The sequence below is a fragment of the Epinephelus fuscoguttatus genome, linkage group LG13 (assembly GCF_011397635.1).
Source record: "Epinephelus fuscoguttatus linkage group LG13, E.fuscoguttatus.final_Chr_v1".
Taxonomy (NCBI): Eukaryota; Metazoa; Chordata; class Actinopteri; order Perciformes; family Serranidae; genus Epinephelus; species Epinephelus fuscoguttatus.
In genome coordinates, this window is record NC_064764.1 from 938855 (window position 1) to 965279 (window position 26425).

Sequence of the window (26425 nt, forward strand, 5' to 3'; positions counted from 1 at the left end):
CAATATGTGTGGTGTCATCTGTGTCTGCGCTGAGCAGAAGGGGGAGGGGTTACAGACACACAGCACGTGAGCATACAAACAGGAGGGAGGGAGAGGAGAGAGAGTGAGAGAGAGAGAGCCGTGGGGGAGGGGAAAGCATGTGTTGCACGTGTTTTCCAGCAACACTGGGCTGCCTGCGGATATGCCTGTCTGTAAATCAGGCCCCAGACAAAAAAAAAAAAAAAAAAAAAAAAATCAGCTGAACGCTCCCGGGTGTCGGCTGATGCCGATGCCTTTAAAAAACCCAAATATGGGCCCGGCCCGATATATGCCGGATGATAAATCGGTCAATCTCTAATTTTAAGTCAAGCCCCCAACCTCTGAATCTTCTGTTTGTACACAAAGGTATTGTTTAGGCAGTGTCAGTGCCATGAATTCATACATATATGTGCAGAATGGTTGTTTAATGACAAGCTTGTTATATTTAAGAATGGAAGAAAACTAGCAGGTAAGCCAATTCAGAGGAGCGATGTTTACTTCTTCTCGGTCAGATACAAGTCCACAGTATAGTCACAATGCAGGGTTTACATAGGGTCACACTGCCACCTACTGGCATAATATATTCATGCAGGCACACACATATATATCACATATCCCTCTTTTTTAAGAATAATTCCTCTCATGAAAATGTGAACAGATAGTCAACGTTTAGCTGCGTCAACACTTCAATAGTAACCAACCTTGCATAATAGGTAATTACAAAATAAAAATAACAAACTGAAATTAGCTTCTGAATATTTCATTATCCCCTGTAATCTGTAAACAGTACTTTTAGTCCAGGGGCCAAGGCAGATTTTGGTATCACTTAAAGGGACCAAACAATTTTGGTATTTTTGACTTCCTCTATGTCTCTAGTTTACATTTTGGTATGATAGACCTGCCTATCTAGTAGCTTAATAAAATTTTTTGGATGATCTTTGGGTCCTCCCCAAAATTGAAAATAGTCAAAACTGAGGCTTCTCCAAAAGGGACAGTGTCTGCCTTATCACATGAATCTCGGGAAATAATTATCAGAATGTCACCAAATTTGGACTGAATGTTCACAGACAGTTGCTGCACACGATGCAGCAAAGATTTCATATATGTGATTGCCATTATTAATGTAAATAAGCCAATCACCCCAAAATTACATTTATATGTGCCAAAGAACGTCATCTTATCATAAAAGTAGGTTATTAGATTATTCACCTCACCATCTGATGTCACCAGCCCCTGACAGGTAACTAGTGCAGCCAGAACTTCAAACAGACAAATAGAATATTAGTCCAGGGGCTAAAGGGATCATTTTCACAACTTGGTAGGCCCCTATCACCCACAGGGACCAAACAATTTTGGCATTTTTATCTTTTTACAGATCTCTAGTTTATATTTGGTATGATAGCCCTGCCTATCTAGTAGCTTAATTATAGTTATCATTCTGTAAACAAACTTACACCCGTGGAGGTAAAACACTACAAATAGGGTGAAAAATTAACTAATAGATATGAACTAATAGAACTTGCCCAGTTGATCACTCATATTAAGACAAGTATTTTTTGTATTACAAATTTTCTGAAATACTTTATTTAAATATGCACCAATTTTGTTAATGAAGACAATCACAGGGAGGGGAAATTGATTACGCCGTTACTGTGCTAACACTCAGTGTTACTGTAGCCTACAGTAGGCCTACTAGCACTCAGAGCTGCCCAGCTGCTATTTGACCCATAACTAGGAGGCAAAGAGAGTGCTACCACTTGCCTAAGGCGGACTCCCAGGCTAGCAGAGGAAGGAAGTGCCTTATTTCTCGATTGTTGGCCATCCTAAAATAGGGGGAGCCACCTGCTGCCCTCATCCTTGATCAGTACTTCCTAAGAAGTCATTCAAGTCAGTCAGATGAAGTCCAGAGACAGGTAGAAGGATATCAGTAACACTGCCACTGAGGAGGAGGAGGAGGAGGAGGAGGAGGAGGAGGAGGTGGTAAGAGAGGATGCAGGTGACATTGAGGTCAGTATGCCAGTCAGAGAGAGAACCATGGAGCAAAAGGGTTGGAGTTAGATGGCCTAGGGTAAATGACAGTAAAGAATGGGAGATAGTTAATAGAGATTTGTCAGTAATCTTAAGCAGGCTTAGAGGAAATGCAATAGAAAGGTTAGAAAAGATGGGAGATATAATGTACTCATATGGTGCAGAGAGGTTTGGCGTGCATGAGATAAAGAGGAGTGAGAGGGTACAGTCAGGTAAGTCTAGGTGGCAAAGAGAAATAGAGAAGTTAGTTAAGGAAAGGAGACAGTTAAGAAAGCAGTGGAAAAAGACTACAGAAGAAGAAAGGGAGGGAATTAATGTGTTGCAAGAGGAGTTTAGAAGCAGGCTAGCAGTTCTTAGAAGGGCAGAGCATCTCAGGAAAAAGAGGAGGAAGAAGGAACATGTAAGGACAGGTTTTTTCAGGGACCCTTTTAAGTTTGTTAAAGGATTGTTTAGTCAGGAAAAGGGGGGGCAGCTCAAAGCAGAAAGGCTAGAGGTTGAAGAATATTTGAGAAATACATATTCAGATTTAGAGAAGAATAGGATAGTAGGTTTTCCACCGGATATCCCTCCATAAGGAGGGACAGAGCATGAGATGGATGTCAGGCCACCTAGGTGGAAGGAAGTTCAGGAGGTGGTCAGGCATGCAAAGGCTTCTTCGGCCCCAGGGCCTAATGGAGTCCCCTACCGGGTTTATAAAAGTGCACCTGATATCCTTAAATTTTTGTGGAAAAAACTAAGAATAGTTTGGGAGAAACAAATTATCCCAAGAGCATGGCGTAGGGCAGGGGGTGTCCTCATCCCTAAAGAGAAGGAGTCTGTGGACCTTAGCCAATTGTGGATGATATCTCTCTTGAACGTAGAGGGGAAAATTTTCTTTAGTGTAGTAGCACAGAGATTAGCTAGCTACTTAGAAAGGAATAGCTTAATAGATACTATGGTGCAGAAGGCAGGAATACCAGGTTTTGCAGGGTGTTTAGAGCATACTAGCATGATCATGGCACCAGATTCAGGCAACGAAGATTAAGAAAAGGGACCTGCATTTAATATTTTTAGATCTTGCAAAGGCGTTTGGTTCAGTACCGCATAGCCTCATTTGGAGTGCGTTTGACTACTTCAAAGTGCCCCAGGTAGTTGTTAACTTAGTGAAAGCATATTTTTGGGATATTAAGTTGTGTTTAAGTACGGCAGGTTTCACAACAGGTTGGCAGAGGCTAGAAATAGGCATCGTGGCAGGGTGTACAGTTTCTCCATTAGCATTTACTATGGCGATGGAAGTAATCATCAGGGCTTCTAAGTGGGTGGTAGGTGGGGAGAGACGGCAGAACGGGTTGCATCTTCCACCAGTTAGGGCTTACATGGATGACATGACACTGATGACCACAACAATGCCATGTACAAAGAGGCTCCTAGAGAAGGTAAATAAGAACCTCAAGTGGGCCAGCATGAAGATCAAGCCTAGTAAGTCTAGGTTAGCTCTTATATTAGGAAGTGATTGGGCGCTCCTAGGTGCCTAAGTAGTGATGCATTGTATGGAAAAGGGATACTTAAGCTGCCAGTATCTAGTTTAACAGAGGAATTTAAATGTACCAAGGTCAGGACAGAGCTCTTGTTATCTGGGAGTAAGGACGTAGTAGTTAGGAGTGTAGTTCCAAATCCAACCAAGGGGAGGAAGTGGAACCCAAGATCGGCAGTTCAGGAGACAGAGGCAGCTCTTAGGCATGCAGAGATTGTAACTAATGTTCAGTTTGGCTGGGGAGGCCTGGGGCTTGGCTCAGGCAAACCGGTATGGAATAAAGCAGGTCTCAAAGATAAAAGAAAGCTGGTTGTGGAACAGATACGTAGACAGGAGGAGATATTAAGGGGTGCAAAGGTAGTGGCCTGGGCTAAGCAGGGACAGTGGTTGAATTGGGAAAGTGTAGAGAAAAGGAAGCTTAGTTGGAGGGACCTGTGGAGTATGGAGGAGAATCGTATTAGATTCCTAGTAGGGGCTACATACGATGTGTTACCAACCCCCCAGAACCTAAAACTGTGGGTAAATGGGGACCCATCATGCCCATTGTGTTCAGGTACCGCAACCTTAAAGCATATTTTGTCACGCTGTAAAGTTAGCTTTTCATAAGGCCAATATACATGGTGACATAACCAGGTTTTGAAAACTTTAGCTACAGGCATCAAAGGGAAACGAAGACAAGTAAATTCAGAGGGTTTTAAGGATAGGAGTTTAGCAGTGCAGTTTGTCTGTGAGGGGGAGAAATACAGAAGGGATAAGTTAGTAAGGAGGCAATGGTGTGGCCACCTAGCAGGTGCTTGTGATTGGGAAATGCAAGTAGATTTAGGGGGAAAGCTTGTTGTTCACCAGGAAATAGTTTGTACCAAGCAGAGGCCTGACATAGTGTTGTGGTCAGTGAGTCAACGGATAGTTTATTTCATTGAACTGACAGTTCCTTGGGAAGACTCAGTGGAAGAAGCCTATGAAAGAAAAAAGCTTAGGTATGCAGACTTAGGAGCAGAAGCTGAGCAGCGAGGATGGAAAACTAGGATTTGTCCAGTGATAGTGAGGTGTAGGGTATTCATAGCAAGATCAGCTGTCTTGCTCCTGGGGGAACTCGGAGTGCGGGGACAGAGTTTGAGGAAGACAGTGAAGGAAATGTCAGATGAAGCAGCCAGAGCTAGTCAGTGGATTTGGATGAGGAGGGATAATGTCAGTTGGGGGCCAGCAGGGGGACCTACTAAGCAGGGTACATAACTCCTTGAGATCAGGTGGAGAGATCCATCAATCAGTCCTCCCAGGAGAAAATCCAGGAAGAGGAGGGTTATTTAAGTGTGGGAGTGGCCTATTTGAATCCCTTTTGAGACCATGCTGCAAGGTGAGTGTGTTTGCTGATCCTGTGAGTTTATCTATCTCCTTTAACTTTAGCTTATATTGGAGTTATGATATGTAGCATGTGAAACAGAGTATGGTGAATGTGTTAGGAAAGGTAGTATCAGCACAGTCACTACCTGGAGCTCGCATGTACGGAGCCTGGGTTTGTTGAAGGTGGCAGTGCTGTTTGAGCTGAGAAAGCCATGTGTAAGTAAGGTAAAGGAGGTTGTTGGGTTGGTGCAGGGAGCAATCCAAGTGTACCAAATCCAAAGGATCATGGATGGAAGATCCATGATGGGGATCTGGCCATTGAGTGGATACGAGGTACGCCTGCACCTGTGATTGTCTTCATTAACAAAATTGGTGCATATTTAAATAAAGTATTTCAGAAAATTTGTAATACAAAAATACTTGTCTTAATATGAGTGATCAACTGGGCAAGTTCTATTAGTTCATATCTATTAGTTAATTTTTCACCCTATTTGTAGTGTTTTGCCTACACTGGTGTAAGTTTGTTTACAGAATTATAACTATAATTAAGCTACTAGATAGGCAGGGCTATCATACCAAATATAAACTAGAGATCTGTAAAAAGATAAAAATGCCAAAATTGTTTGGTCCCTGTGGGTGATAGGGGCCTACCAAGTTGTGAAAATGATCCCTTTAGCCCCTGGACTAATAGGGCCCCATTCTATTTGTCTGTTTGAAGTTCTGGCTGCACTAGTTACCTGTCAGGGGCTGGTGACATCAGATGGTGAGGTGAATAATCTAATAACCTACTTTTATGATAAGATGACGTTCTTTGGCACATATAAATGCAATTTTGGGGTGATTGGCTTACTTACATTAATAATAGCAAACACATATATACATGCCTTTTGGATTTTTTTATTCTTTATTCCATGTCCGCCTATAATTCATGTGTGTTTAGGTGTATACATTTTTTAAAAGGAGCAAGGTACTGATGAAATCTTTGCTGCATTGTGTGCAGCAACTGTCTGTGAACATTCAGTCCAAATTTGGTGATATTCTGATAATTATTTCCCAGAGATGGGAGACTCGAGTCACATGACTTGACTCGAGTCACAAATATGTTGACTTGAGACTTGCTTGACTAACGCTGATAAAAGACTCGACTTGACTTTGACTTGAGACACTAAGCACCATTGGGCATCACTTCTATTTACGTTCAACAATGTTATCAAACACAACGGAGCTAGCTCGCCCCTCCCCCCCTCGTCCTCCGTGACTCTGTCTTGAACCAGCGATAGCTGCTAGTTACCCTGGATTTACACACCTGTTCGAGGGATAGTGCACCCAACATGAAAATTCACCCATTATCTACTCACCCTCATGCCAATGCAGGATCAGGTGAAGTTTTACAGTCCTCACAATATTTGCGGAGATCAAAGAGGAGAGGAGGTAGCAACAAAACTCCACCTAATGGAGGCTCATGGCGCCCCAGATTCAAAGGTCCAAAAACACATAATTGAAACCACAAAATATCTCCATGCTGCTCGTCCGTAGTGATCTAAGTGTCCTGAAGCCCTGACATAAAAAGTTGTTTGGGAAAACATCATTTGAACTCTGTTTTTAGCCTCATTGTAGCCTGTAGCTCTAACTGCCTCTCTGGGCACTGCGTTCACGTGTGCGCGCTTGCGCGAGACCGTGAGACATGGGCACCACGTTGATGTGTGTGTGCTTGCTTTCGCTGGTCTCGCGCTGGCTGGTTGGTGCAGCCTGGACCCAAATGTTTGTGTTGCCATTTGAGGAGCCTGGGCTGCCTACACAGACCAGACTTTTTCACAGCATATTCAGAGGACATGTAGCTAGCAGACTGTGAGGAGATGTTTGCTGTATGTGACATATGACTTGACTTGTGACTTGCTTGACCTGAGAAATGACTCCACTTGACTTGAGAGTTGCTTGTGACTTGCACATGTATGACTTTCCCCCATGTCTGTTATTTCCCGAAATTCATGTGATAAGGCAGACACTGTCCCTTTTGGAGAAGCCTCAGTTTTGACTATTTTCAATTTAGGGGAGGACCCAGAGATCATCCAAAATTTTTTATTAAGCTACTAGATAGGCAGGTCTATCATACCAAAATGTAAACTAGAGACATAGAGGAAGTGAAAAATACCAAAATTGTTTGGTCCATTTAAGTGATACCAATTTCTGAAAATTAGCCCCTTGGCCCCTGGACGATTTTTGCGAAACACTTATACATCACAAAACAGTGAAACATTTGCACATAGATAAATTTCCAATTTTCTGTAATCTTGTGCTGACTGTAAAGAGCTTCACATGGGAAAATATGTCAATGAGAATTGTCCATAGCATCATAAATTGTAAACGTGTAACAGTCCATAAACAAATTGGACACATGTAACAGTTCATAATCACACCACATTCTGCCCCTTTTTTAAAAAGACAGAGTTCAGGTGCAAAAATCTCTCAGGCATGCAGGCGGCTGAATCTGCCTGCAACTGCGCTGGGGCATGAGAGGTGGTTGAGCAGGAGGGGAGATCTGAGGGGGCACATAAACATCCTCAGGCTGTACACAGGTACTGGGTGTGTGCACATCAGGGAAGGGGAAACTTGCAGGGGACAGGTGTATGGCGTTCCATACTTTACCATCAGAAAGTTCGTAGGTTGCAGGGCCTTTCTGAGCAACAACCCGGAGGGGCTGTGTGAACTTGGAGTGTCCTTTCTTTATGATTCTTGGCTTCAGTTCAGCAGGGGAGACTTGAGTCAATGCATGGGGAATGGCTTGATAAGTGAGGAGGAAGTTTGTGACAGAGGGCTTCCATGGCTGACCTCAATGTCAGCTGTTTGTAGACAGTCCTTTAATACTCTGTTCCATCTCTCAACTTCTCCATTGCTTTGGGGATAGTAGATGGAGCTGCGGCAGTGCATAACGTCCTGAGCTGCTAAGCAGGCCTCAAACTCAGCAGACACAAATGAAGGGCCGTTGTCAGTCACAAGTTCAAGGGGGTTGCCTTCATGGCTGAAAACAGCAGACAGGAATGCAATGACACTAGCGGATCTGAGGTAAATGCTACTTCAGGTCATTTACTGTAATAGTCCACCAACGTGATGACAAAACGGCAGTCGGGTGGAGCAGAGTGGAATGGGCCCACAATATCCATGGCAAGTTTTTCCCAGGTTGCATTGGGAAGGGGCACCAGTTGAAGTGGGGCGGCTCTGGTTATGGCAGTTTTGTCATGCTGGGAGCAGGTGGTGCATGACTTAATGGCAGCTTCAACATCAGAGTCCATACCAGGCCACCAATAGAGCTCTCTCAGTCTCTGTTTAGTCCTCACCATACCTTGGTGAGTGTCATGGGCAAGCTGTATGAGTTGTGGCTGAAGAGCCGGGGGAATCACGACTGGGTGAGTACCTCTAACCAAAACCTCATCAAGTTCAGCCAGCTCAGTCTGTACAAGGTAGAAGGGCAGAAGGGCAGGATCAAGGCCTTTAGCTGTATGGGGCCAATTATTTCTCAGATAAGAAATAACCTGCTGCAGCACTGGGCAATCTTAGTAAGCAGTATGTAGCTGCTCTATAGTAACAGCTTGAAGGTCCACAGACACCATTGCTATCATGTCCTCATCCAGCTCCTGTGGGTCAGAAGACGGCAGGAGCATGCGTGACAAACAGTCTGCTATGATGTTATCACAACCTGGCTTGTGTTCCACAGTATGGTTAAAATACATGAGGCAAGCAGACCATCTTGAAATCCTCATATCTGCTCTTCCGAAGCCTTTGGTGGACAGCAGGGCTGTAAGTGGGCTATGGTCTGTGCGCAGGGTGAAGTGCCTTCCCCACAGGTACGTGCGCCAACGCTCAGCTGCCCACACACGATCAAGAGCCTCTTTCTCTATGATAGAGTATTTCCTCTCAGTATGGGACCTGGATGTGAATGCAACAGTCTTTTCAGTGTCTCCGTGTAGCTGAGTGAGCACTGCACCTATGCCATAGTCACAGGCATCTGTAGTGACAAGAGTAGGGAGAGCAGGGTTGAACAGTGTAAGCGCTGGGCTTGTAGCAATCAGTCCTTTAATGCGAGAAAAAGCCTCTTGTGCAGCATCAGTACATTTAAATTCTGCATTTTTCCTCAGCAGAGCACGAAGAGGTTTCACAACAGAGGCGTAGCAGGGGATGAACTTTGAATACCACCGCGTGAGGCCCAGGAAGGACTGTAGGGCCGTGGCATCACGAGGGGGAGGAGCCTCTGTAATAGCAGTGACATGGTCTGGGTTGGGACGGATGCCCAAAGCAGAAACGACATTGCCCAAAAATGAAAGTTCATTTTTTTCTGAACAGGCACTTTTCCAAATTTAATTTCAGTCCACTGTTGTTCAGTCGGTGCAGTACAGCTTTGAGTCGTGTCTCATGCAGCGTAGGAGTGTCAGCATACACGATAATATCGTCTAAGTAACACTGCACTAGGGCTGACCCAAAAAATTTGAAGCTTCGAAGCTTTGTTCGATGACACGGGATTTGATTGTGAAAAAAAAAATTGAAGCTTCGGCGCTTTTTTTTCGTTTTTTGGGGGGAGGCCTTAAACGCAACACTAACCCCCACCAGTCCGATACTTACAAGTGCACTCAGAGCTGGTAGACATGTCCAAGAGGTCATCAGATGTGTGGTTGCCCTTTAAAATATGCCCCGACAACCCCCAGAAAGCAAAGTGCCAGATTTGCCAAAAGCAATTGGCATATCACAACTCAACAACAAATTTGGGAAATCACTTGAAAAACGTAAGTAGTAACTAGTAGGCCTAATAGTATGATTGTGGAGTCATCCGGTCTGATTTTTGCATGAATTGCCTAAAAATGTTTCACAGTAAATTGGAGAACAGGGATATTATTGCCACTGGTTATTTGAAATGGATAAAGGTATTTTTTCATTGGTGAGTTAAGGGAGAACAGCCTATATATCATGTAATTAAAAAAGAAAAAATCTCCGACAAGGAAATAGAAAGCCCCAGGCACAATGGAGACCTGCTATTATCCTGCTTGAACACAGACGACGAAATTCTTTCAACAGTGTGACTCAAAATAATGATAAAACAGATTTCATTGATGTAAAATATGCATTTTCCAGTTCCACCAGTCCGCTCTGCGTCTGGTGTCAGAGACACTTCTGATGCTCTGAGTTGCACATCTGTTTGATTGTGCTGCAGTGTGCGCCGAGGGTTTTAATTTAGTGTTCAATCAAAAGTTAAACACTACTTATCACCAACCATTAGTGTTTTTTCGTTTGTGAATATTTTTATCTTAATTCTAGTGTTGAAAGAAACCCACCATCCTTTTCCAGTCTCTGTAGCTCCTGGGACACTGCATCATGTATGGCGAAAGGCAGACAACGTAGCTTTTGCTGCACAGGCTGTATTTCAGGTCTCACAGTGACTTTGTGGTCAAATCCAGTAACTGTTCCAGTATCTGAAGCGTCAGTTTCAGCAGCTGTGTACTGTACAGGGACAGCAGGAGATGTGTTAGTAGTGACATGACCATCTCTGATCTCAAGTTGCAGGGCATTGAAGAGATCCATGCCTAAAATGGGTGTACCTGCTGGGACAATATAAATGTGCTTGGATGTGCATTTTGTCATGTATGTCACCATCAGTTCCAAACAGCCTAGCACGGTATGGGTTTCTTTGTGTACGTGGTCAGTGTTTTTCTGGACTTTAGGAGAGGGGTGTGTCTGAAGTGACTCTTGTACATGTGCTCTGGGAGAATAGAGGCACCAGACCCGGTATCCACAATCAGATCAGCAGTAATTGTAGGGCCACCTGAAGCCTTCATGGAGACACTGCACATTAATTTACTGCTCCGTGTAATTTCATCATCCTCATCAACTAATAGCACTGTGACACTGTCACTAACTAATAGCACTGTGACGCTGTCACTAGAAACTTCTCCCACATTGCATGAAGCAGTCCTGCTCCTGCACACTCTGGCAAAATGTCCAAGCTTATTACACTGTCTGCATGTGACTGATCTGGCTGGGCATTTGGGGTAAGTTGCAATGTGTGTTGAAGAGCCACATCTGTAGCATGTCTTACCAGCAGCCGTTAAGCCGTTTGAGACAGCAGTCTTTGGAGGTGGTCTGGGACCAGAGTTGGAGTGTTTTTGCTGTCTTTGTTTCCCGCCACGAAAAGTGGTCCCACGCACCATGCCTACTTGGCTGCTCCTCCTGATGAAGCTATTGTTTTAGCTTCAACAGCTGCATTTTCAATCTGAGCAGAAATTGTCAAAGTCCTTTCAAGTGTAAGCTTATCCTCAAGCAGCAAGCACTCTCTGATCTGTGCATTGGACGTTTTCTCCACAATTTGGTCTCTTATCATATTGTCAGATAATGTTCCAAACTCACATGTAACAATTAGCTCCCGCAGAACAGCTACATACTGAGCTGTGGACTCACCAGCTCATTGAGCTCTCTGATGAAACTTGTTCCTCTACGCGACGATATTCAGTTTGGGTACAAAAAATGTCTTTAACACCTTTAGTGCATCTTTATAGGAATCTCCAATCGCTGGCAGCATGTAGAAGATCCGCTGACCCTCCGCGCCGACTGTGTGTATTAGCACAGCACGCTTCCTCTTATCCTCCACTTCGTCGGCCAGAGCAAGCATGTAGTTATCAAAAATGTGAATCCATGCTTCGAAAGGCACCGTAGGCTCACCTGGGCTTTGTAAAAATGCCAGAGGTGGCGAAATCCCAAGCAGAGCCATCCTCGTCACCAATTGGCGGCAGTAGCTCAGTTCATAGGGACTTGGGTTGGGAACCGGAGGGTCGCCTGTTCGAGTCCCCGTCCGGACCAAATATGGAGCGTGGACTGGTGGCTGGAGAGGTGCCAGTCCTCCTCCTGGCACTGCCGACGTGCCCTTGAGCAAGGCACCGAACCCCCCAACCACTCGGGGTGCCTGACCAAAGGGCAGCCCCCTCACTCTCCACTTCGTGCATGTATAGGTCCTGTTTGTGCATGTGTGTGTCTTTCAGACCTGTGTGTAATTGACAAGCAAGAGTGAAAATACTGAATTTCTCCACAGGGGGATTAATAAAGTAAATAAACTTAAACTTAAATATGTTGTATTGTAAGAATGGAAGAAAACTAGCAGGCAAGCTAATTCAGAGGAGCGGTGTTTACGTCTTCTCGGTCAGATACAAGTGCACAGTATAGTCACAATGCAGGGTTTACATAGGGTCGCACTGCCACCTACTGGCATGATATATTTATGCAGGCACACATGTATATATCACAAAGCATTACATCAGCTCGTAGAGACATGCTGCCACTACAGTTGCAAATGTGAAACTTTTTTATGGTGCAATAACCATCTCAAAAATATCACCTTTTTACGGTATATGGTATTACATGATTATTATCATTGTTATTATTATTATTATTACTTTTATTATCAGTTTTTTGAGGAATTGAGCAAACACTATTATAATTCGCACTTGAAACCATTTTTCATATCAAAGTATATGTAAAAAGTCTGACAGGGAAGGAGAATGGACTATAGATACTGTGGATAATGAAATGTACATGGCATGATAACCATCAGTGTTTATACTACGGTATACAGTGGAAGTGGTATACTACTTCAACCTTAACCCTACCTACTCAGGGCATCCACTTCACTTTATGATCATCTGAAGGTGTTTATTAACAGTGTGCTTTAGGGTGGACTTCCTCATGAAAGAGTTTTGTTTCTACTGGTAAGTCTCTTTCTACTGCGTTGGCTATCAAGTCAATTTTGAATGCATGTATTTAAAAACAATACATGAAATCATGCTGTAGTTGTCATTGGACAGGTGGAGGCAACAAGTAGTGGTGTGAAAATAAGAGATGTCAGGGGATTAGGAAAGCTCCAAGGAGAAAGAATGAGAGGAGGAGGAGGGACGGGTGTGATAAAGAGAAGACACACCCTAAAAAAGAACAAAAAAGGACGAGGAGCTTCTTCTTCACGGAGAGTCTTCCTCTGTTGTTGACTACTACGTTTATAATCTACACCAGTGATGTGCCAAACGAGGTCACACACACTCCTAACACTCATTCACAAACTATGTGGCAATCTGTGATCAGAAGATGGGATCACAACACATATAGACATGATCTTCTATTGTAAAAGACTTCCTACATTAATTAATATAAATGTGTGAATGTCTGGATTTGTGTGTGTGTGTGTGTGTGTGTGTGTGTGTGTGTGTGTGTGTGTTAACTTTCTAGGAGAAGTTTACTCAGGTCGACGTTTTGATTCTCATGACAGCTGCTGTGTGTCATGATCTCGATCACCCCGGATTTAACAACACGTAAGATAAACCAAACACACACAGACAAATCCTGCAATACATTGTAATATTTTTCTTTGTTTCCATCTGACCCTGGTTTGCATACTTCCTAACTTCCCTCTGACTCCTCTCCTTCCCTCTCTTTTTCCATCTCTTCCACTTTCTGTTTTTAAACCATCTCATCCTATCCATCCTTCTCTCCATCCATCCTGGGCTTTTCTTAATTTTATCCCTGTTTCCTTTCATGTGTCCTTCTGTCTCCGTTCTTTCTTTTGTGTTTTTATTTTTTCACTTCCTCCAACTTTCACTCCCTCCAACCCCTCTCTCTGTCTCCTTCCATCCTTCTTTGCACCTTGTTTCTCTGTTTCCTCACTCGCCTCCTCCTATTTTGCCTTTGTCCTTGTCCCCTGCGTCTTTCTCACCTCTCCACCTTCTCAATGCTTCCTTCCTCTCTGCATCCTCATCTCTGCCATGTCTCTGTCTCTGCTCTTTTCTCTCGCTATATTCCAGGTACCAGATAAACGCCAGAACAGAGTTAGCAGTTCGCTACAACGACATCTCCCCTCTGGAGAACCACCACTGTGCTGTGGCTTTCCAGATTTTCTCTCAGCCTGACTGTAACATCTTCTCCAATTTTGACCCTGAGGCCTTCAAACAGATACAACAAGTAGGAGGGCTGTGTGTGTGTGTGTGTGTGTGTGTGTGTGTGTGTGTGTGTGTGTGTGTGTATTTGAATATGAATACATATAATATTGTCAGACAGTGTGGAATAAGACGATTGTAACAACTTTATAGCTACTTGAAAACAAATGGGTAGTCTGAAAAGACAACAAAAAGAGTGCCACCTAAATAACTCCAACCAGATCAACAGAAAATCCAAGGAACTGCTGCTCAGAGGAAGACATGTTGAGTCCTCTGTGAGTGTGTGTGTCAGGACACCAATGTTCATGGAAACAGTTTTCCAGGCCTAGAAATGGTTTGGAAAAGTTTTGAATATACATTGTTTTGGCTATTGTCTAAAATATGTTAATAAATGTCAAAACATGTCCAAGGTTACATTAAATATGTTCCTTCTACACATATCTGTGGTGGACGGCGCCTCTCTCTTCGATGCAAGACACAGAGATACAGAAGATCCTATATACCAACAGCCATCAGGCTTGATAATCTCTGCCATATAATAGATGAGCTGACAGATAATTGAATTTCCCCTTGGGGATGAATAAAGTTATTCTTATTCTTATTCTTATTCTTAATTTAACATCTAGTATCACATGATACACTCGACTAGAACGGCATAATATCATTGCCAAGGCCATGCCCCCTTCTGGGGGAAAGAAACATGCTGTCACATCAATCAATCACAATCAATCAATCATGTTTTATTTATAAAGCCCAATATCACAAATCACAAGTTGCCTCAGAGGGCTTTACAGTATACGATATCCCTCTGTCCTTAGGAAATTTAACATCTAGTGCTGCAGTGAGTGACCTTTAAAATGTCACTTGTATCACATGATACACTCAACTAGAATGGCATCATATCATTACCAAGGCCATGCCCCCTTTTGGGGGAAAGAAACATGCTGTCACATCAATCAATCATTTTTTATTTATAAAGCCCAATATCACAAATCACAAGTTGCCTCAGAGGGCTTTACAGCATACGATATCCCTCTGTCCTTAGGAAATTTAACATCTAGTGCTGCAGTGAGTGACCTTTAAAATGTCACTTGTATCACATGATACACTCGACTAGAATGGCATCATATCATTGCCAAGGCCATGCCCCCTTTTGGGGGAAAGAAACATGCTGTCACATCAATCAATCACAATCAAACAATCATTTTTTATTTATAAAGCCCAATATCACAAATCACAAGTTGCCTCAGAGGGCTTTACAGCATACGATATCCCTCTGTCCTTAGGACCATCAAAGCGGATAAGGAAAAACTCTCCAAAAAAAACCCCCTTTAACAGGGGAAAAAAAATTGGTAGAAACCTCAGGAAGATAACAGCAGCAGGAGGCATCAGGCAGGACCACGGCAGCAACGCAACCACACACGTCGCACTATCCCGCCACTGCTGCGATATAAATTAACCTGCGAGACAGTGGAGCACAAAGGCTACGGAGAGGAAGCCAAGTTAGTGCAGGACATGAGTGTTAGCAAAGGAGAGAGAGAGAGAGAGAGAGAGAGAGAGAGAGAGAAGGAGAGAAGGTGCTCGGTGTATTATAGGAGGTCCCCCTGGCAGACTAGGCCTAAGTCAGCCTAACTAGGGGCTGGTACAAGGCAAGCCTGAGCCAGCCCTAACTATAAGCTTTATCAAAAAGGAAAGTCATAAGTCTAGTCTTAAATGTGGAGACGGTGTCTGCCTCCCGGACCGCAACAGGAAGGTGAGTCCACAGGAGAGGAGCCAGATAGCTGAAGGCTCTGGCTCCTGATCTACTTTTGGAGACTTTAGGGACCACGAGTAACCCTGCATTCTCAGAGCACAGTGTTCTGGTGGGATAATAGGGCATTATGAGCTCTCTAAGATATGATGGAGCCTGACCATTTAAAGCTTTGTAAGTTAAGGGGCAACAGATAGGATTAGTTTTTTTTTTTTTAGCTTGGTGCCACCTAGCGTCAGTGGTGTTTTGACCATAGGGATCAGAGATAATCAATAAAATGTAGGCTGTAAAGCCACCGGTATACCTCTATATATATATATATACGTAGAATGAGAGGGTGTGTGGACACTACTAAATAAATGAGTAAAGAAACCAAGCAACAATTATCAGATTTATCTGAAGAAAAAACAAATAGTAATGCAAATAATTATACCAGAATGTACAGTACCAGTACAAACAACTCACAGTAAATTATACCAATATGTACAGTATCAGTACATCAACAGTAGACACAGTGGAATTATACCAATATGCACATGTAAACAGTCCTGATTCTAGAATAAACGGTACCGTATGGAAATGATGCAGCCAGTTGGAGCTCAAATTGATTTTTAAACAAAGTTCAGTGTTCATTTAGCTGGGCGTAACTTAGCTGGGCGATGTCCATTGATAGCTGCCTCCGTGAGAAGAGAACAGAAGGGAGGGAGGAGGGTATCACTGTCCGATGGCTGCCGTAGAATGGCAACGAGGATGTCAACTGACCAACACTCGCTACCCGGTCCCTGGTTGCTGCAATTTGCGATGCTGGCCAGCTAGGAATTAACTAGCAGCCAGTACAGTACAGTCCTCTCTCGTCTAGCTAACATTTAGGCTGACTTAGGCCTAGTCTGCCGGGGGACCTCCAAGAATACACTGGGCACCTTCTCTCTCTCTCTCTCTCTCTCTCTCTCTCTCTCTCTCTCTCTCTCTCTCTTCTTTCTTTCATGCCCTGTTACTGCATCTTGCTAACTCGGCCGTACTGTATGTCACTAACTCAGTTTCTTCTCCGGAGCCTTTGTGCTCCACTGTCTCGCAGGTTAACTTATATCGCAGTGGTGCCTGGATAGTGTGACGTGTGTAGTTGTGCTGCTGCCATGGTCCTGCCAGATGCCTTGTGCTGCTGCTGTTATCATTAGTCATACTTCTACTGTTATTATACACATATGATTATTGTCACATATGTACACTATCAGATATTAATATATACTTTTAACATATTGTACCACAACAACCAGAATTATAATTATAATATCATCACTTTCATTAATGTTGTAAGCTATTACCGTTACCATCTGTCCTGCATCTCTCTCTGTCTCTGTCTCTGTCTCTCTCTCTGTCTCATTATGTCATACGGATTACTGTTAATTTATTATGTTGATCTGTTCTGTACGACATCTATTGCACGTCTGTCCGTCCTGGAAGAGGGATCCCTCCTCAGTTGCTCTTCATGAGGTTTCTACTGTTTTTTTTCGCCTGTTAAAGGTTTTTTTGGGGGGAGTTTTTCCTTATCTGCTGCGAGGGTCCTAAGGATGGATGTCATATACTGTAAAGCCCTGTGAGGCAAATTGTGATTTGTGATATTGGGCTTTATAAATAAAATTGATTGATTGATGGATTGATTTATCCATGTTACTTACTGATCCATTAGAAAGAAAGCTAGCTGGACAACGGTTTTGAAGCCTCTTTGGTCACAGAGCTCCCTCCATCTCTTGAACGCCTGACTGAGGTTTACTCTTGTTTTTCCTCTTCTTTTATCACTCTCCTTTTTGCTCTTCTTTGTCTCCTCAGACAGAGGAGCTTGTTTTCTTTTGCTAGGCCGTTTTTCACTTGTCTCCAAACTTTGTTCGTCTGCCATTGTGCTCGTGACTCAACTATCTCATGCCTGACTCCTCTTAACGACTCCAGTCCCTGATTGGCTGACCGACCAATTTCGCAATACATGACACGTTTCCTGTCGTACAGCAGATTTTTTCTGCAAAATTTCGGCACCAGTAGCAGAAGCTTATTGCACAGCCACTAAGTAACCTATGTAAACACTGATAGTCTGATTTTACTGTGGCCACTACCCTGTGCAACCCACATTATTTTCATAATGATATAAAATATGCTATCTGTTGCCTCTTTAAAGCTATAGTGCGTAACTTCTGTCGCCTCCCAGCGGATAATGCGTTATTACAACTAATAAGCCGGCGGCACTTCCATGTAGCCTACACAGAGTAACACTCGCCACACACCGTGTACACAGAGTAACACTCGCTACACACCGTGTACACAGAGTAACACTCACTTCACACCGTGTACACAATGCTACACAATGTGGCGAACACCAGGCTGCTAACATTACATTACGTTCATAGCACCATTTCCAAGAAAATAATAAAGTACTAGGTCCAGTACATGTAACAGCAACACATACTACTCATAATATAATTATAAACCAAGTCACAGTCAACAGCAGCAAGGCAACATCCTTGTCTGCCCTCAGCCCAATTTCTTCCTTCAGGGCTCTCCACCGAGGAAAAGCGACGCCAATACAAATCCTTGTTTGCATTCTCCGTCGGTCACTTTCCTTCTTTGCTAATAGACCTTCAGCCGAACGTCCAGGCTTTATCTTTGTGGTAGGATCCACTTCTGAACCGTGTCTCAGCCGCTTCTCCACCATGTTGCTTTCACTTTCTACCTGCGCTCTACCTCTTGCTGTGACACTCTCCGCTAGTCCTCCCCCTCCCTTCTTGTTGTGAGGAAGCATTTCCTGTGCGCCAGTGCGGGAATGTCGCCCGTCGACACGCATACTAAAAATGATATATATTGAAAAATACTGCAAGATGTTAGAGGAGCCAATCGGCTTAATCAGCATTGTGTCATCTCTTCTAGTAGTGTCTTGGGTGAAACGAACATTTACGGACCTGTAGAAGTTACGCACTATAGCTTTAACAGTGGGATTTTAAATTCAATTCTGGATCTTTACAGGGAGCCAGTGCGGTGAAGCTAAAACAGGAGAAATTTGATGTTGTTTCTTAGTTCCTGTTAGTACACGTGCCGCTGTGTTCTGAATTAGCTGGAGAATTTTTAAAGATTCATTAGAGCTACCTGATAATAGGGAGTTACAGTAATCCAGCCTAGGGGTAACAAAAGCGTGGACCAATTTTTCTGCATCTTTTTGGGTCAGGATAGGCCTTATTTTCGCAATATCATGCAGATGGAAAAACACAGTCCGTGAGGTTTGTTTTAAATGGGAATGAAAATGGGAATTAAAAGACAAATCTTGGTTAAATATTACATCAGGAGTGAAATGCTGAAAAGCCGTCATGTAGCAGGTTAACCAAGGCTTGATATACATACATATTCACTGTCAGTGTGCTAAATGGCTAAATGATGCTGGGGGCAGTACTGATGGATAGGTGGTGCAGTTAACCCTATTCATGCTACAGTACAGTCATACAGTATAGCAGCATGACTGTTGTCTCCAACTAAATCTCAGCCTGTAGATCAAACAGTTGGCCGTTAACAGGTTGGTTATTTACAGACAACATTTTGCCTGACCCTAGAGATAGAGTGAGGAGCTCAGACATCCGCAGGGAGCTCTGAGTAGAGCCACTGCTCCTCCCCTGACCTCATCAGGGGTGAGCTTACTTTTCCCACCCAGCGTAGTAACGCAATCACGCCTGATGAAGGTCATCACAACATTGCCATACCTGCTACGGAGAAAATGCAACAGTGTGTAGCAGTGATGACTTGGGTCTGTCACAACCCTCTGTCAACAGAGTGGTCAGACCATTAGGCTATGGCGCTTAACAGCCTCGTATTGCTGCAATCTCCGCTCTCGCTGTGGATTGCAGCACGTAGGAGCGCTTCTCACACTCATCGCTTGTGCGTAAAAGGAGAGGGAACAACGCATTGATTTGTCGGGCAATGCGCTCCCAGGTCTGCCTCTTCCCTTGTGCCGTGATCCCGGGACCGAATTTCCCTCTTAAAACTCATTTGTTCTCCTCCACGAGCTGTGCCAACAGCAGGCACTGCTCTTCTGTCCAGTTCAGCTTTCTCGTTCTTTTTTTCTCCATTTCGTTCGTTGTTTTGGTCATTCTGCCAAATCAAACCGCTTTTTACAAGGAGGCCAGCAATCACAGTAATTGCTGACAGCTGAGTCTGCGTCCACCATTAATATCAAATAGATTAAGTAGTAAAATTACCAGCATGGCGAGTAAACATAACAATAAGCAAATCAATAGGCTATAAAAATCAGAGCCTATGTTCAATCATTTTGAAGTTGTGTAACAATTAATTTAATTTTGCTGAGTTTCATCATCATGACATAAAATTATTTTCATGATTACACATCTCTTAATAGCCTACAGTCTAAGTTCTATGATCGGTTGATTTCACTGTCCATTCATTACTAGGAGCGCTTTTTTTTTTTTTTTTTTTTGTAACAACCAATCACAGCTTTTAGAAGACTGCGTCATACCTAGCAACGGGGTCAACCACACCTCCTCACTAAGATAAACGTTTCTGTCCCCTCCTTGCTCAGTTGCTCTCAGAAACTTCCTGAATCACTCTTAAGCTAAGATTCCTTGCTAGGAATTTTTAGACTAAGTTAGGAGCTCTCTGAGAATCTTTGTGAATACGGGCCCAGGGGCCGTATTTATCAAGCGTCTTAGAGTGCCATTTTAGTCTTAAGTGCTGAGAATTTGTGAAATTTAGTCCTACTCTCAAACTTAAGAATAAAAGCTATTTATCAACCTTCTCAAGTCTAAGAATCACTCCTACTCCCCCAGATATTTAAGAGACCTCCAGAGGTGTCCTAAGTGGTTAGGAGTTGCCAGTAGAGGATGGCACTGAGGCGAGAGAGACGTGCGCGAACGTTCCGGGAGCGGAAGGATGTCCTGGCTTTGTTTGATGACGAGCAGCTGATCAAACGGTATCGTTTGGACAAAGCCGGTATTATTATTGTCACAGATTTAATAAGGGACGTCATCTCATCAGTAACATCACGCAGCAGAGCTTTCACGGCAGAATTAAAGGTCATCACAATGCTTCTATATCTTGCCACTGGAAAAATGCAACAGTGTAATGCTGATTATTTGGGGCCATCACAACCATCAATTAGCAGAATTGTTATGGAAACAATAATGGCCTTTAATGCTCCTCACCTCGTCATGCATTTCATTGACTTCCCAACTACACCGATGAGGGAGGAGATGGAAATGTGAGCATCCCTAGCAACATCCATCCATCTGATAGTATCTCTTCTTCTCTCCAGTTTGGTTTTCTTTTTGATTCCATGTTGGTTTCAGCTTGGTGGACTGTGGCTGCAGTATATAGAGCCACTCAATTAACCGCACACAAGTTAGTTGCCTAATTAATGAATTGGAAAGATAAGGAAACATTTATTTTTGATTCATTGCCAATGCATATTTTATGTTTTGTATTATTTGTAGATTATTGTTAAAATATACGCTCCCATTGTCCATTTAACTATTCACTGAGATATTTCTAAGATATTTATATATTCTTAGATAAGGGATTCCCTTCAGTGATTGGTCATTTCTATGGACTTGGAAGTGACGTCACCTAAAATTCCATTTAAGGCACATAGTACTGTCGTGATTCAGCTCTGAGACCGACACTTAAGATTCAGTCCTACACTTCACTAAAAGTATGAGTAGGATGCTTAGCAGTGCTCTTAGGAGTAATTCTAAGAAGCTTGATAAATACGGGCCCTGGTCGTCTTCTTACTGGTAGATCATCAGTTCAGTGCCAGGCTCCTCTAGTCCTTATGTCAAAGTATCCTTGGGCAAACCCCAAATTGCTCCCAATGGTCGTACCATTGGTGTGTGAATGTCTAAAAACTGAGTAGTAGGTGGCACCTTGTAAGTTAGCCCTGGCCACCAGTGTGTGAATGCATGTGTGCATGGGTGAATGTTACTCGTGGTACAAGTACTCAGGTGTCGTGATCTAGACATCCATGCATGTATAGATGTCCACATTATCAATATCTGTCCACCGTGTTGGGTCATTCATCCACTTGGACTGGGTAAGACTGAGGGGACATGATGGTGATCAACCCTCATTTATTTAGGTATCAGGCAGGCAAGGTTGTGAAACAATTATTAGAAATGTCTATAAAACAAAAGTTTGTTTAATAACAAATAAATGCATCCAGATGTGTCAAAATTATAATCCAAATACACATCAGATTGCACTGACATTTACAGGATCTTTGGTTTTCTATCTCCCAAAAAAAGGGCCACAGCCTTGACTTTTTGCAAAGTACCTGTGTGTGCTGGTTTGGTCTTCTAGCATATGCAGCAAGTAAAGTTACCAAGCGCTAACAGTTAGCTTGTTTGGGAAGTGTGTGTTTAATAATGCATGGCTGTATCATTATGTGGGCCACTCATTTTAAACTACATTAATAAAGCCATGGCATTGGGGCAAGATATTATGGAAAAGCTATGGAAGGGTTTTGAAAATTAATTGGTATAAATGTGTGTATTTGTGCTGTTTTTCAGGGAACCATCACACTGATCCTGGCTACAGACATGGCACGACACGGTGAGATCCTGGACTCTTTCAAGCAGAAAGTCGACAATTTTGACTACACAGATGAGGAGCATGTCACCTGTGTAAGAACACTTTGATTTAAAAACAAGTCTCAGCGTGCTTCTCACTCCTGCAGTTCTGTTCAGTTGATCTGGACCAAATATTGTGACATTTTAGTTGTTTTAATTCATTTTCTTTTGACTTTCTAAAATGAACCAAGAAAAGTAAATATTATACAGACTGTAGGTAAACTCAGTCATCGGACAGTTTCGTGATGTCATCCAGCACAGACAACCATGAGGAAATCAAATTACACTACACGGCAGGTGTTACTAGATTTTGAAAACTTATCCTTTGATATTTGAGAGTTACAAGTTAAGAGTTGAAAACATAATCCTGGAGTTGAAAAAAGTCTTGGTTTTTCACTGTAGTTATCCATGCAGAAGCATAGAACTGAATGGGGGTTTTTTTCCCACAGGATCTGCGTGCAAACAGTATTTTTGTCTAAATTTTAAATAAGACATAAAATAATGTGATTATGATGAAATATGACTTAAAAGTTTAGATGTGGTTATGTTACATGACAGAATCCTTACCCACACTTGATGTGTTCAAGGACTGCTGACAATGACTGCCGTTCCTCTGTTTTTGCAGTTTCTGGCTATGATGAATTATGTGATTTCTGTGATTTTTTGCCTTTGGAAATGGCATGGGGGTTTCTGGGTTCAGATGGTATTTAAAATAAGTACAAAATACAACCACTTAAAGCTACTCTTACCTTTCTTGCATTTCACACATGACTTAGAAAAAATGTGAACATCCACAACTCCCGTCTCCCTCCAAAGTCCCATCCCCCTCCTCCTGCAACTCCACCTCCCCCAAAGGCCTACTCCCCCCTCCTCCATTTGTCCTCATTATGTCTATGATAGACTAGGCGTTGGCAAAGTAGCGTTCGATACACAGAAGAGGAGAGCGAGTTTAACATGCCAAGAGAAGAGCAGAAGAGAATGCAACCCCGGAGTTTTAAAACTCAACCGGAGTCAGTGATGACTGATGAGTTTTAGAATAAGGGTTAAGTGTTAAGTGTTAATAAGCGGTTACGTCAGTCGGAGGCCTCCACGTGACAGACAGACCGAATGCAATGATTGGTCACAGTTTATTTATTTATCAGAAACACGTCTTAATGGTCAGTCATTAATCAGAATGATCTAATTGCAGTAATAATCAGGATGCTGGAGAGGGAGCTGGGCTCTCTAACCTCCTGGGTTAAAATAAAATAAATTGAATAATGTACAATTTGTTGACAGCGTTTCTATCGTGTGCGCGCACTCTCTCTTTCTCTCTCGCAGTCTCACTCTGTTTCTTTTTTTTTTTTGCTTTTCTAAGATGACAGATGCTGAATATATACTCCCTATCTGATGCTGTGGCTGTTTGTGGCTGGCTGAGAGGGATGTGAACTTATTAGTTTGCAGCTGTGTTAATCAAATCAGGTTGGGTTTCCATTAGGTGTGCCAAACGTGCCAAACAGTGCCAATCCCCTTTGATATGACATCAGATGTGACGGGACAGTCGATATAGAGATACATTTATCGTCTCCTCAGCTGTAAAACGCTCACTCTTTCCAGTTGGTAAGTCCGCCATCTAACTAGCTCTCCGCCGTGCGCTCCAATCACGCCTCTTTTAAAGGGAATGAGAGGTGACACTCTGATTGGTTTATTGAATGATACGCCCAAAACACACCCATGACTAATTCACAGAGTAAGTCCAACCCTTTTAAACTCTCCGCCATGACGCACAGTCTGAAAACGTGCTGTCTAAGTGACTTGCTGACTTGCAAGTGACTGGGACACGCCCATGTGCTGCACGCCTGGCGCTTTGCGTTTTAGACCATCTAAATAGGGCCCTTAGTGTGCCATCAGCTTATTAATAGCATTTTCACCTAAACAAAGAAAAGCATAAAATTTCCAGAAAGGTAAGTGTCGCTTTAAATTTGTATCAGTCAAAGTCATTGCATTTAATGTAAACTGGCTTTATAATATGTGCCTGTACTGACAGTGGGCCTGTGCTCTGTGCAGCTGAAGATGGTGCTCATCAAGTGTTGCGACATCTCCAACGAGGTGCGGCCCATGGAGGTGGCTGAGCCCTGGGTCGACTGCCTGCTGGAGGAATACTTCATGCAGGTGGGTCCACCAGAGTAGGGGAATATTTTCAAATGAAGCCATTTTGATGCAAACACAAGCAGACAACATTTCTGGCTCTTGCTTATATTGTTTCTAGGCTGAAAACCTCACAAACCGTATAAAGACCAAACCTCACAATAAAGTAAAATGATTTTTGGGTGTGGAGTTATTATAGGCAGGGCCATCTTCTCTTCTAGGTATAGTCAGATGCCAGTTTTTTTTCTCCACTTTTAGTACAAACATCCACTTGGACTTAGCAATGAACTAATTAGTTTTTGATGGTCAAAGATTCACTGTGACCTTGCACCCATTTCATTCTCACTGAACATGATATCTCAAAAATGCCCTAAAAGAATTCTGTCAAATTTGGCACAAACGTCCGTCCACTTGGACTTAATGATGAACTGATTTTGGTGGTCTAAAGTCAAAGGTCAAGGTCAGTGTGCCCTTACACAGTGTTTTTAGCCATAAACTGTGCTACAGATATTCTGTGCTGCCGGGGGGGAAGATGTGTGTGAAGCATCCATGTTTGTACAGACATAGATGTTAACTGTAACTGCATCTGCATTTTGACTGGTTTCGTGGAGGCATACAACCGTGAGGCAGTAATTCTGGTTTTAATGCAAGACAAAATGCAGAACACTAACAAAACAACACCAGAAAGACAAGAACAGTGAAGGAGATAAGAGGATGAGAGGATGTTGGTTGTTTTGAATCGTGTTGGTTTGATGTTGGTGTATGCATGTGCAAACAAAAGGATCTTTTTTTTATTCAACAATGATTATATTAATAATAACAATCTTATTAAATAGAATAATAACCATGATAACAATATATTAGAAATTAAAATAATATGTAAGTAAGTAGTAAGTTGACATGATGATAATGATAATAGTTTGCAGTGTTGAGGATAAGAGAGTGAGGAAAGTGGGCACAGGGGGGTTGAATGTGTGTGTTTGTTGAGTATATGTGTGATACTTGTAGCCAGGCTCCACTATCTGATGTTTGATATTTGATGAAAGATCAATATGACAACAGAAAAAGGAAACCATACGACCATGAGTATTAAAGAATCATTGGAAGAAAAATTATTTTGTTCTCTTCATTTTTAAGATATGAATTCCCCCTTAAAGCTGTATATGTCACATGAAGTGTCATGAACGACCAAAGACTGTCATTAAAAAACATTTCTCCCCCTGCTGTTATTGATGGGAACCTTCTGTCTATCTGTGCCTCTCAGAGCGACAGGGAGAAGGCTGAAGGGCTTCCTGTGGCTCCCTTCATGGACAGAGAAAAGGTCACCAAGCCGACGGCTCAGATTGGCTTCATTAAGTTCGTCCTCATCCCCATGTTTGAGACTGTGATGAAGGTGAATATGCAGGTTACCAATGACAGTCATGATGATGGTCAAAGTGATAGAGTTACAAAGTGGGAGATGGTTCTGGAGGTATTTTTCTCAAATGTAAAGTAGCTAGTGCTGTACCCAACTCAGAATTTCGTCAGTCAAATCAGATTTGGCAGTTGGTTTAATGCTGAACGATTCGGGTTGTTTTTTTCCCCATGTCCGCTTTTAAAGTTTGAACGAGCTCAGCAGGACATTCAGTGTGACAGCACCATTCATGTAATCTGGTAAACAAGTTAACGACGCTAAAGGCGGAACAGAAATGTGCAACATTTTTTTTCAGAGACTACATTATCAAACAAAAGCCTGAGACTGAAAACTGCTTGACTTGAAGCAATCTCAGTCAACTGAGGGGTCTCTGACTGATGATTTGAATCTACAACTTTCAAGGGGCAGCCCTAGAAGTTTCAGTGTTGATCAGCACAGCAGCATGTGGGTCTTGTGGATAATTGGTGATCAGTTATTTCAACTTTATTGCTAAGATAAAATGTTTTCCTGTTAGTTTGGTACAGCTCAAAATACTACATTACCCATGAGCCTTAGCTGCAACTGCTTGAGGCATCAGGTCAAATGGGTTAATGCCCCCACCTAGTGGCAGCAGTGTGTTTTAGTGATAACTCCTCATCACATACAAAGCCCTCAATAACCTTGCCCCAT

At 42.8% G+C, this 26425-nt stretch overlaps 1 protein-coding gene across 2 annotated transcripts in view; it reads left to right on the forward strand.

Moving 5' to 3' along the window:
- Positions 1-26425, forward strand: part of pde9aa (phosphodiesterase 9aa) — a 101604-nt gene that overhangs the window by 37969 nt on the left and 37210 nt on the right. For both annotated transcript variants that reach the window (XM_049594870.1, XM_049594872.1), the window contains 5 exons: positions 13154-13236; positions 13726-13882; positions 22156-22269; positions 24262-24366; positions 25607-25735. In XM_049594870.1, the coding sequence (XP_049450827.1) occupies positions 13154-13236; positions 13726-13882; positions 22156-22269; positions 24262-24366; positions 25607-25735 (588 nt within the window). The remainder of the gene's footprint in view (positions 1-13153; positions 13237-13725; positions 13883-22155; positions 22270-24261; positions 24367-25606; positions 25736-26425) is intronic.